Below are 13501 nucleotides of genomic sequence, written 5' to 3' on the forward strand. Positions count from 1 at the left end.
ATATTCAGCATGCTAAATATTTTCACATGGCGACTCTTCGGCGCTTCTCTCAGATCACGTCTTTGATCATACACACTACGGGACTGTCGCTCACGTGAACTAGCACTGATTTGCCTCCGATTTCAGGCATTTGACTGTGATTTCCGCGGGGTCTTAAAAAGTCTAGAATTTCAAAAATCAAAATTTTAGGCCTTAAAAAGTCTTACATTTGTGGAATTATTCTGTTCTAGGTCTTAAATAATTTTCAACAGGTCTTAATTTTCGTACGTCCATGTAATGCTACCTTTAATGCTCATTTAAATGCTCCCGCAGCGCTTTAGATTGTTTTGTTTTTTAATTCAGTGGTGTTGTAGTTCATTCTTTCGCTAGTCCAAATATAATTCGCTGTATTACGACTACAAATGAGGCCAATATTTAACTTTTATATTGCAGCTAATCAGCTTTCGTGTTATTGGCGCGAGTCTCTTTCGGATTGTACTACAGACACATAAAATGGATTTTATTCTTCAGCTAATAGTCCTCCAATTTTTTGCATTTCCGCGATTACTAAATACATTGAAAAATCAACAATGCATTTTTTGAGATCCTGCATAATTTGTAAATTCACCGCGAAATAATAGCAAGATACCAAAATAAACAAAATGTATGCATTTGGTTTGTTTTATTGTCATGTGTGACTATTGTGCATCTAATATAATACATAATATAGTAAATGTGGTATCCTAATTATGCAAATTTCTGGAAATTACCACCACAAATTCAGTCATTTTGATCTCAAAAATCACCCAAAAAAATAAAGCGAAATCCTGGTGGGATTGAGCTATGGGGAAGTGCAAGTCTTATCAATACAAGTTTATTGATTTGTTCAATTTGAATAAATGAATTTACTTTGCAAGTAATTTCGTGACTGCATTTCCTTTAAATAGGTCTTAAATTTAATTCATAATGGTCTTAACCCTCAGAGCCCGACGGCATCGCCCACGACGTCACACGGCACCTCCGATAAATATCTATATTATTTCATGAAACTTTTATCGATTTTCTTACCGTTTTTTCCAGCAGAAAGCTAACGAGCTAGCCATCACGGGGGTGTCTTTGGTGTCTTTGTAGCCTTTACAGAAGGTTTTCTATCCAGCCTGGAACATGTGCATCTTTTTGGAGTTGTTCAGCAATAAATCAAAACGCTTACATCCAAGATATATCCACTTGATGTCCATAATTTATACATTTTCCGTCATTTTTGCCGCTAGCGCGATGCTAGCTGCCATTTTGGATGAGGGTTTGACCAATGACAGGCTGATCTGTCATCCACGTTGGTGTGCGTCATTACGCATGAACCACAGCTCTTTTATTGTGAAGAGAGAGAGACGCACGGCTAGTGTTGAGGAGAGAGAGAGAGACGCGCTGCAGTTTTTAGTAGTTTTGTGGAGAAAGTTTGAGGAAAAAGTTTGAGGAGAAAGTTTGAGGAGAAGTTCCTGATAGGAACTGTTTTGAGGCTTGGCACCAGTAAATATCCAAAATCCAAAGAGGCCAAAAGCGCCTGGACTTTTTTTGGAAAAATGTAAATAGTTTTGGTTCTGTATAAGTTATCATGTTTATTCCTGAGTTCCAGGACTCTAAAGACTTGAACAAACTGTTTTACAGAGGAAATATGCTTAGCTTTTATTTATTTGTGTGTGTTTTCAATAAATATTTGAGTGATTCAATTTCCGTTTTATGTTTTCATTTGTCTTTATGGTCCCATAACTTATTTTACATTCAGGTGACATCAATGCAACACAAATATACTGACAGAGCAACTTGTCTTGAAAAAAAAGAGGTGTGTCAACTGTCTGTGCACAACAGGGTTGATGTTTTACAAGCTTTTTTAGTAAATAACACCAGGCGGAAAATTAATTGTAAAAATACCCTTAGGTCTTAAAGGGTTAAAAAGGTCTTAAATTTGACTTGGTGAAACCTGCAGAAACCCTGACTGTGCACCCGGCATTAATGTGCTTCATTTAACATGACAAAAAAACTGTATTGCTAAAACAGTGAACTAACTAACATTATAAAAAAAATAACAATCAAGAGTTCGAAAACGCAAAATAAGAATAAATATGCGAATAGTTGTGATATTGTAGTTGTAATTGAAGGTACGTTTATACGACAATGATGTACTAAAAACTGAAAAGTTTTTCCTTCGCATTTTTTGTGTACAGGCGACAACATTATCAAACCGATCCCCATTTACACGAATCCGCAAAAACGACTAAACTGCTGTATTATTCACGCAAGGCCAGTAGTTGGCGATGTCACTTAGTAAAGAAACAATATGCACCTATACACCGAACACGTAATACACATGCGCATGATGTCACCATTTTCACAAATTCGCAGATTAGTAGTTTACATGGAGACAATAACGGTATCATTTCCAAATTGAGTTTTCAAACGTTTGCATTTTCAGGCCCTCAAAACACAGTTGTCGTGTAAATGTACGGCCAAAACGCATAAAATGTTTCCCATTTTTAGTCCCTCATTTTTTGTCTCTTTTCCTTCATCACTCAGTGGATGACTTGCAGATATCCTGTTACCGTATCATGTGCAGTATCTATTCCCTGGGGACTGTAAAGACCCCTCATGCCGAGAAGTAAGGAAACAGCTTTATGCATGCGTGTTTGTTTCTATATGAACCATTTTTCAGGATGGTATGTGTTAATGAACATTATGGTGTGATGCCACACAGCCAAAGACCAGCTCTAGGAGAGTGTCTAGCTCATCTGGCTGCTGCCATGCCTGTTGCCTTCCTGGAGCCTAACCTCAACGAGTTCAACGCATACTCTGTGTACACTACCAAAACCCCACGAGAGAGGACAAGTCAGTAGCTCACTCTCAATAAATACCATTAATGGTTGTCGCGATCAACTAAATCTTCCTTAACTCTCTTATCATCCATGTTTTAGTTCTGGGTCTGCCCAGTCAAGTGCAGGAGCTGTGTCTGGACATCCCTGAGCTAGACCTGTTGATGAAAGAGATCGGGCATCTGGCAGAGTCCGGGGCCCGTTACACAGAGATGCCCCACGTGATTGAGATTACCCTGCCCATGCTGTGCAACTACCTTCCCCGTTGGTGGGAGAGGGGCCCGGAGAACTTCCCCGAGCAGGAGGGCAGTCTGTGCACTGACGTCACCTCCGAACAGCTCAATCAGCTCCTGGGTAGCATCATGAAGATTGTCGTCAACAACCTGGGCATTGATGAAGCTTCATGGATGAAGAGATTGGCAGGTGAGAAAAAACTGCAATAAATGGCAGTCAGTCTCAGTTGAAATGGAGAAAACACTATTTTCAGCCCAGCCCTGGTAGTCAATACTGATGATTTAGGCCCTGTTTATACCTGGTATAAAGATGCGTTTTGGGCAATCGGATCACAAGTGGATGAGGGAGACACATTCCCATTCACACCTGGTGTTTTAATCCGTCTCTTTTGTCCACTTTTAACCACTTCTGTCCTGATTTCTTTGAGGGAAGAGTCTATGGGCAGGTAAATCTATGGGCTTTTTCAGATCTTTAGAACTAATGGACAAAATAAGCTCACGCAATTTACAAATGAACGCGACCGGAGATGACCGAGAAACACACGGAGAGCATCAGCTTTCGTTTCTGCTCTGACAGCCGCAAGACCAACCGAACGCTGTGAGTGTGTGTTATGCTGCGTTCACACCAAACGCGAATAGAGCGTCAAAATCGCGTCTACCGCGTCTAGTTGGACACTTAAACATTTTGAATCCATTCACGCGTCTACAGCGAATTGTACGCGCATGTAAATTGAGCCTTTGAAGCGAAATAGATGCGCGTTCAAGGCGCTCCAGGAGAAATATGTCATAAAACACCACTCTGCCTCTTTTCATTTTCATTAAAAATATTAAGCATTAATAGCCACACAAATGTGGTCCAGGCAACTCCTACATTATCTTCAATGCATGTATATTTAAATATCCTTAAAAAAAAATAAAGTTATGAAAGAGTAGTAGCTTTGAGCAGGAAGTTAACCTTTTCTGCTCTCAATTTCAATATTCAATACATTTTCAATAAAAGCACAGTAAGTGCAACCAACATTTCAACAGTAGGTTAACCTGCTACTTCTGCTTTTGTTTTCCAACATAAAAATATTACAATATTAATATCAAAAATAAAGTGCAACTAACTTCTCTTAATCTTTAATTAATAGTAGGTTTACCTGCTACTTTTACTGTTGTTTTTCAACATTAAAATAATACAAATACAATATTATTATCAAAAATAAAGTGCAACCAACATTTCTTCATGTTGAATAAACTGGCTGAACCTGCTACTACTCTCTTTGCCCTCAGTCAAAACGATTTGGCAGACTACAAATTATAGATTCATGAGAGCAAAGATCGCCCGTTAGATCCACACAAGATGAACCACTACAGGACATCAGAGCCAGCGGCAAACGTCAGAAGGACTGGCCGAGGAAAGGCTGCTCTCGCTGGGGTTAATGAGCGATGAGTGCCCGGTGATCGCCTGGATCTCACAACTCCACAAACTCAATTTTTTTTTAAATAGGTGCTCTCATTATAAATAAACGACAGATGTGAGCTTTAAACAATTAAATTCTCACCTGGAAAAAGTCTTAAAACCTAATTTTGTGACACAATAGTAGTATTTTTAAATTATGCAGGGTTTATCATCACGTCACTTTACCACGTGACCGCAGCGAGCAGGCTCCTGATTGGTTAACGCGGCGCGAATTGACGGCAATTTTTCAGCTCGGGCGTCAGACGCGAATTCACTTCAAACGCGTGAATGCACAAAAAGCACCACTCGCGTGTAACGCGCAAGACGCTCAATTCGCGTCCAATTCGCGTCATTGGCGCGTCATGAGGCGGAATCGCGTCCATCGCGCCACGCGAACCGTGTCTATCGCGCCGCAAGACCTCCAGATGCGCGTCACCGTGCCTTTCCATTGACTTAACATTGAAATCACTCACTCCTGGCGCTCTATTCAAGTTTGGTGTGAAAGCAGCATAAGAAATCAGGAATAGTGAGAGAACATTGTGCTTTATTTGTTTTTCGTCTTCAAGCCAAAATTGGGTCTCCAGCCGACAAAGTTTAAATCCCGTCGGGCTAGTGCGCTTCCCATAATGTTTACACATTAAGTCAGGAGCCGGAGAGTAGGGGGTCTTTTGTGGCTGTTCGAATGCATTCGACCACATGAGCATATACACTACGAAAGCAAACCGGTCAGATGCATTGGTTGAACGTTAAAATGACCCTTTTTACACCTGTATCTAGCGTCATCCACTTGGGATCCAACTAGGCGTAAACAGGGCCTTATTTACAGAGTTGTTCCTCCACAGTGTTTGCTCAGCCCATCGTGAGCAGAGCGAAGCCAGAGATGCTCAAGTCCCACTTCATCCCCACCATGGAGAAGCTGAAGAAACGCAGTGGAAAGGTGGTGGCCGAGGAGGAGCAGCTGCGTATGGAGGGAAAGACAGAGGTGGACAGCGAAGAGGGAACCATTCGCGATGAGTTCGCTGTGCTCTGCAGGGATCTGTATGCTCTTTACCCGCTACTCATCAGATACGTGGACAACAACAGGTATTGCTCATCCCCATGCTTTTTAGAAGAACACCCAACGGACGTGCCTTTGAAGCCTTTGCAGGGGTAAGATTGTCTTCTCTGATTTGGTTCTTTGTGTCATTTAAAGGGCGAGGTGGTTGACCTGTCCTGACCCTGATGCTGAGGACCTCTTCAGGATGGTTGGAGAAGTCTTCATCTTCTGGTCCAAATCTCATGTAAGTCTGTTTCTTTATAATACAAAAAAGTGCTTTTTTGGGGGGCACAATAACACCACAAGTTTTTTTGAAAACTATTGTTACGAGTGTTCTCCTTACCTGTTGGTGGCAGACTGTGGGAGTTTTTGAGTCACTCCTCCATGTTAATTGATAATTAGCAGATTAGAGTATATAAGTGTTCTGGGTTTTCATTTGGGTTCGCACTCTCTGTGGGATAGTTTCTCTCAGAAGTGGCTCTCGACCAGGATTGAACATCTCATTGTCAAGTCAAGTCAAGTCAGGTCAACTTTATTTATATAGCGCTTTTAACAATGCAGATTGTTTCAAAGCAGCTTTGCAGTGTTAAACAGCAAAATAATACAACAGAATTGTATTCAGCTGTATAGCCATTCTGGAGAAAACGGTGATGTCATGAGTTCATTTCAATTATCATACAGTGACTGTGTGGGCTTTAGACCAGTAATTAGATCAGTAATTTAGTTTATATGGTTAATTTAGTTTAATAATTCGATTTATTTGGATATTTAGTTGAAAAATTTAGTGAAATTTAGTGTCCCCAACTGAGCTAGCCAAGCCAGAGGCAACAGTGGCAAGGAAACCAAAACCCTATCAGGTGACCTAATGGAGAAAAATAAACCTTGGGAGAAACCAGGCTCAGTCGGGGTGCCAGATCTCCTCTGGCCAATTAACAAACAGCGTATGATTATTATTCTGGCAGCTTCATATCAGACTTCATAATAGATCGGAATATTCAAAAGATCAGAGGCAACACGCCAGAGACGGGTTTATTGAGGATGACATATCGATCGAACAATTATTACATTTTTATATTCGAACAATCGGAGTCATCATGCCGGAGACGGGTTTATTGAGGATGCCGTGTCGATGAGGCAATTTCAGGGGGCGTCTAATTGACACGGTCTCTGCAGACACTTCAGGGTCATGCGTTGGTCATGTCTGGTCGCAGGTCCATTGATTTCCTTATACGTTATATCAGGTAGCTTTATCATGTCCTTATATCATGTAGCTTTAAGATTTTGTTACAGTTATTATTTGTGGTTATTGTGTATTTGTTAAAGAAAATAAAACAACTTTTATTCATTAATCTCTGGTGTTTGATCCCTCTTTTATGTTGCGACTTGAAGCTAGCGGTAGCGTAACATAAAATCAGGGGCTCGTCCGGGATCAAACATGTTGTGGCTTGAAACAAGCTAGCGTAACATAAAATTAGGGGCTCATCCGGCATTGAACACGTTGCATCTTGAAATGAGCTGGCGTGACATAAAATTGGGGGCTCTTCCAGGATCAAACACGTTGTGGCTTGAAACAAGCTGGCCGTAACAACCATACTGTTATTGTTTCTGTGTAAACTACTAAAACTAGATTTTGTGAAAACAGCTCTGTAGAAGAATGCATATGTGTGCAGGCGCAGTGTTTCTTTACAAAGTGACATTGCCAAGTACTGGCCTGGCAGCATAATACTAGCCTGGCTCGTTTTCCTTCAGTACTCCGTCTGGGACTGGGGTATATTCTTAGGTTTTCTCCGAACAAATTTTTACCGGTCCAACCAGCGAACAGAGGGAGTGGCTGAGAACGATGATGTTGATGTCGCGCGCTAGTTTGAGTTGTAGTTCAGAAATGGCGGTGGAGAAAGATGCGAGCAAAGCCATTCATTCCGTTGTGGCACCGCTGCCGAATATCCAGAAGTTAAAGCCGGAGCAAGAACAATCTTTGCTGAGTTTTGTTGGTGGCCATGACATTGTGGAGGAAAAGTTTGATTTTTCAGCTCGCTTCGTTAGTGGGGAAGGAGTTGGCTGTTTCTCATGGAGTCAGAAGGTATTGTCATCATTTACAGGGGCTAGTCAGTGATTTTATTGCCGTCCGTCTCCCACCACACACGTAAAAAATCCCTGGCCGAATGACCTACTGCTTTTGACAAACACCAAGGTCGTGTGGTAATTGAATTGCTGTCCGAATCCACATCTCTGAGTTTTCAAGAATATATCACTTCAAAATTCACTGTTTATATCCTTTTTGACCACTGCAGAGCACCGTGCGGTTGCGCTTCGCTGTCATTTGGATGCATTTCTAGACTTGTATTTCTTTAAATGCTGGCAAGTATTTACAAGAGCAATATATTTCAACACCACTCAAAAAATTAAAAGAAGAAAAGCACGTAAACATTTGAATTGGGCCGTTATTTACGGCAGCATTTATTCTTATCATACCAAGCATATGACATTTTATTTACAGCAATCATGTTACGGACCACATGAGCAGCGCATTCCCGATCACAAAACTCTCCCCTCCACCGTGAATAAATCACAATCCGAATGCACAGGTTTTAGGTTTTATCACTGAGGTGGCTGCACAATCTGCACAGTTATTTTTACGGATTTCCATGTGAGAAACAGAGGCGAACGTTACCGATTGGTTATGGCAGATCCAGAGCGGCTCTGGGCAGATCCAATAGTTTTAAACTTCAACAGAGATCCCGCCTTCAAGGAAGTAAACGCTTGTCAATGGAGAGTGGCCAGACTCTCTGTACAAATGAAATGTACGAGAGTCTGGTAAGACCAGGCTAGCATTATACAGCGTTTTTAAGCATTTTTGTGGATCCGTGCGAACGGCGTTTTGACAACATTGTTGTCTGTACGCAAAACTTTCCTTTCAGTGCATCGTTGTCATGTAAAACGTATCCAGTCTCATTTCATCCCTTTTCATATCTTCTAATCTCTTATCATCTCATGTCTTATGTTTTGTCTCTCGTCTCATCTCTCCTCCCATTTCTTTCCACCTTTTCATCATAATTCTCTGTAAAGAAAGCTGCTTTGAAACAATCTACATTGTTAAAAGCGCTATATAAATAAAGTTGACTTGACTTGACTTGACTAAATAACCATTTTATTTTACTCTGCAGAATTTCAAGCGTGAGGAACAGAACTTTGTGGTGATGAATGAAATCAACAACATGTCCTTCCTCACGGCTGACAGCAAAAGCAAGATGAGCAAGGTGAGTTTGATCACTTACTGCCACCCTAAATCTAAAAGTTGTGTTCTTTTATTTACCATCTCATATCAGATAGATTTGTAATGATTGATTTAGTTTCAAATGAAATGAAATTTGTTGGATTTGTTGTTGAAACATTTCTTCAGACGACTTCTGACCTCGTGTCCTGTTGAGGACAGACTGTTTTTGCTCTCCTAGTGGGTTTATAGATCCATTGAGGTTTTTTCTTGTCTGTGAGGGTGTAAGTTTTAACAGTGCTGTCTCTCTCTGTGTCCTGTGTCGTTGTGGATTCGGGGTCTGTAGGCCGGAGACGGAGAGGTCAGACTATGTTTCTGCACGAAAATCAGAGCTGTGCTGATCGCATGGCGATCTCTTGCACACACTGGCAAATACTCACACACACACGCACGCACGCACACACCAATCAGAAGTCCAAACCCTTATTCACTGCCAGTGTGTGTGAGGTGTGTTTGCCCTCAGCCCTAGACTTTAGTCTCAGGATCATGGCACTCTCTTCAGCTGGATCTTTAACTCCCGCTGGATCTGAGTTCCATCATCCTGACAGTGATTTTGATTGATGTGCCTCTGATGGATTTTGACTGCTGCAAGTTCTTGCAGACTTGTCTGGTTCCCTTTCTTTTACTTCTGTTGTCCGGTTTGATGTTAATGTTTGATTTTTCCCCCCCCCACAAGCTCTGGTGGTGATGCTCCCTCACTAGGAGCAAAAATACTCCGTTATCAAACCATTACCCATCAAAGATTTCAGGGAAATGTATGAGCACATTGGTAATGTACGGAGGGAACATGGCTTTTCCTATCAGGGAACAGTTCTCATTACATCTCTCACCTAATATTTCCCTCCCTTTGTTTAATTCACTGTATCCAGTACTTTCTGTACTTTCTGCTCCTTTTATTTGATTAATGTGTCCATTCTGTTGACATGTTCCCCAAACCCAACTCACTTGCTCACTTCCCTAAAAAGTTTGTCTCTGTTAGGTGTTAGCTAGCCCAATGATATTATTGATTTTGCAGGAGACCACCTCCTCCTCTGTGCTGTGAGACGGCCATTACTGTACAGCATCTGTTATCTCCTCAGCATGGGTTCCCCTCTGCCATCATCTCTACTGATCTCTCCTCTGAGCTCTACTTATTTTCTCATGCTCCTTCTCTTGATTTCTTCTCTTGGCTTGTCTCATCTAGGGCTGGATGATTAATCCGACTAAAATCGAAATCAATATGGATTAGTGCAATTATCAATTGCAAAGGCTGCTATTTATTAAACATTAAATAAACAAGTTTGCATTACGTATTACATGCATTTGAAACAACACGCAACACATGGCAAATTTCACCAGATTTTTTATGAGAAGCGTTTATAAACCTGTTGCCAAAGACAAGCTTTTCCCTACGTTTTCCTCCAAAATAAAAGCTCAGTGGTTTAAAGTCTGAAAATGAAGAAAAATGCACAAATATTAGTACTGTAATTTTACAGTTGTACTGTAAAATAAAATTATTATTTTTCTAAAATACTTATTTTAACTTTAAAGTTAAATATTCCTATTACAATAACAATATTTATATGTTTGTTTAATATTTTGTGTCAAAATGATGATAATAATACATATTATTATTATTAGTCCAAAATGGTGTGATTTATATCAACATGGCTATAAAATAATATTAACAATAATCATTATTAATTAATACATTAGTTAAATAATAAATTATTAATTAACTATAAACGATAATACAATATCCTATTACTATAGTGTAATTTCTTATTTTGTTTAATATTTGTTTCAAAATGATAATAAGAATAATTATTATTAGTCCAAAATGTTGTGATTATATATCAATATGACTATAAAATAATACTACAAATAATAACAATAATAATCATTATTAATGAATAATATTATAATCCTATAATAGATCATATAATATCATATTACAGTAGTGTAATTTCTTATTTTGTTTAATATTTCTTTTTCAAAATTATAATAATATTAGTATTAGTCCAAAAAGGTGTGATTATATATCCATATGACTAAATAATAATACTTTTTTGGGGACAAATTGTGCAGCACTACAAACAAGAATAGCAAACCTAGAAAAAAATGCATTTAAAGGTGCAGTATGTAATTTTTTGGACTGTACTAAAGCATAAAAATACCATAATATGTAGGAAACATGCTAATTTCAAATGCTTGTTTCTCTGAAAAACAATGCGACAGCCAGTAATTCTACTTTGAAATGTGTGTTCTGTGTCTTAATGCCTGTATTTATTTTTGTCTGTGTGACCCCGCCCACTGCCAATTTACCCAATAGTATTTAGACACCCCGGGTTGCCAGCAGAAAACACAGCCTATTGCATCTATGAAAGCCAGTAAACAAACTGATCAGTGCTCGCAGATTTTATCTAAAAAGATTGGCATCTATCTAAAAAGCTTTATGACAAACGGCATAATAAAATGCGGATAAATGTTGGAGATCCATCGTCAATTGAGCTCATTTCTGTTGCGTGTCCACAATCTGGCAACCCACCTGAGCATCAAGTCTGTGGAGGAGGCAGGGAAAACAACTCTCTCCAATATTTTGAATTCGGACTGCAGTTCCCAGTTCAACCACTTGCTGTCAATATTACACACTGCACCTTTAAAATTGAATCACGATTTTTTTTTTTCTGAATTGTGCTGCCCCTGTAGTGTAGTCTCTTGTCTCATCTCTTTTCTCCAGTCTAGCCTTTTCTCTTCTTAACTTTTCCTCTTGTCTTTCGTCTTGTCTTTTCGCTGAACGGCCAGAGGGAGCTCGTGTTGTAGAAGGCAACAGTCATTAATGGCGTCTTACAGGCACAGATTCAGAGAGTGTGTGTGAGGGATGGAGCGGCCCCAAAGCCTAGGGATGTTTTTAAGTGTGCTGTGCTGGAGGGTGGGCATCCTTACACTACTAACAATGAGACTGCTGTATGTTTAGCACTAACATTTCCTAACAAACTGACTGATATAACATGCCCTTCCATTATGATGTTATTTTCCCTCAACGCTAGTCTGATAAATGTCCCCAATACATAGAAAATAGCCACCATTAACACATTATTTAACAATGTAAAAAGCTGTAGCTAATTATAATCTATTCAGAAAACATGACACTTACAGAAGGGAGATGTTTACAGAGAATTGTTTCTATATTCACATTATTCACATTCTTTTGGCAATAAAACCCGTCTTTTTTGAAACATTTCCCAAAACAGCCCGTTTGTGGCCAAACCTGACTTTCTAGGTAAGAGCATTGTTGTGTCAGTCTAACTCTGCAGGATTTTTCTAGGGTGGAGGCTCAGATGTTGAGCGGACCAAGAAGAAGCGTCGCGGGGACCGTTATTCGGTGCAGACCTCGCTGATCGTAGCGGCTCTGAAGAAACTGCTCCCCATCGGCCTCAACATGTGCTCGCCTGCAGACCAAGAGCTCATAAATATGGCCAAGATCCGCTACTCTCTGGTACTTAGCACATGTTAAAGCCATATAGAATGATTAGGATGTTTTGGATTGACTGCCAAACAACAACATGCAACAACAACAAAAAAAATTCTATTATATTATTAAAGTTAGGGGTCAGTAGGATTATGTGATGTTTTTGAAATAAGTCTCTTCTGCTCACCAAGGCTGGATTAATTTGATCAAAAACACAGTAAAAACAGTGGAAATTTAAAATAACTTTTCTATTTGAATATATATTATATATATTTGATCAAAGCTGAATTTTCAGCATCATTACTCCAGTCTTCAGTGTCACATGATCCTTCAGAAATTATTCTAACATGATGATTTGCTGCTCAAGAAACATTTATTTTCATGTTGCTGCTTAATATTTTTGTGTAAACCATGATTTTATGCAAAAAATTCTGAAAACAATAAGTTGAAAAGAACATAATTTATTTGAAATGAAAATCTTTTGTAACATAATACATTTCTTATTGTCACATTTGATCAATTTAATGCATTGTGAATAAAAGTTTTAAAAAATTTTACTGACCCCCAACTTTTTAACAGTAGTGTATGTTAAATAGCAGTGTTGGGTTACTCAAAAAAAGTTATTAATTACTAGCTACTAGTTACATATTCAGAGTAATTAGATGAATATAATAATTACTCTCTCTCTAAAAAAAGTATTGGATTACTAATTACTTTCAAAATCCCATATCAACCTTGACCAGTTGAACAATACAAGGATAGACATGGCAACGGCTCTTTTCATTCTTTCAAATAAATAATATAAAATTTCATGAATTATTCTTGACTGACCAAGGTATTTAAAGGGAGAACAGTAGATGTTAAATTCACTATTGTTTTATATATAATTGTTCTATTGTCAATACAGTATTTAATGCAATTAAATTACAGAACATTTAAGTGTAATCCCTTACTTTACTTTTCAAGGGAAAATAAAATGACTTAGTAATGCATTGCACCCAACACTGTTAAATAGTATCAATTTTGTTGACTTTTTGGTGATTTGAATGTTACAGAAAGACACAGATGAGGAAGTGAGGGAGTTTCTGCAGAATAACATGCATCTACAGGGTAAGGTAAGTACAGACACAGTCAAGTGAAGAAAAAATCTTTGGTATAATTAAAGTCCCTATAAGGCAAGTCATTTCACTCGGCGGCCATCTTTGAAATGCCTCTTGTGCAGC

General features: G+C 39.0%; 1 protein-coding gene across 6 annotated transcripts in view; it reads left to right on the top strand.

Annotated features, from left to right (window-relative positions):
- The window catches only part of ryr1b (ryanodine receptor 1b (skeletal)), a 177737-nt gene that overhangs the window by 106792 nt on the left and 57444 nt on the right, over nucleotides 1-13501 (top strand). For 5 of the 6 annotated variants that reach the window (XM_079825049.1, XM_079825050.1, XM_079825051.1 and 2 more), the window contains 8 exons: nucleotides 2551-2632; nucleotides 2729-2859; nucleotides 2946-3266; nucleotides 5363-5603; nucleotides 5713-5800; nucleotides 8721-8813; nucleotides 12135-12305; nucleotides 13334-13393. In XM_079825049.1, the coding sequence (XP_079681175.1) occupies nucleotides 2551-2632; nucleotides 2729-2859; nucleotides 2946-3266; nucleotides 5363-5603; nucleotides 5713-5800; nucleotides 8721-8813; nucleotides 12135-12305; nucleotides 13334-13393 (1187 nt within the window). Of the gene's footprint in view, nucleotides 1-2550; nucleotides 2633-2728; nucleotides 2860-2945; nucleotides 3267-5362; nucleotides 5604-5712; nucleotides 5801-8720; nucleotides 8814-9113; nucleotides 9129-12134; nucleotides 12306-13333; nucleotides 13394-13501 lie in introns of all 6 variants that reach the window. The other variant, XM_079825048.1, reaches the window with a different exon arrangement.

Source organism: Gobio gobio (assembly GCF_949357685.1).
Source record: "Gobio gobio genome assembly, chromosome: 9".
NCBI classification, from domain to species: domain Eukaryota; kingdom Metazoa; phylum Chordata; class Actinopteri; order Cypriniformes; family Gobionidae; genus Gobio; species Gobio gobio.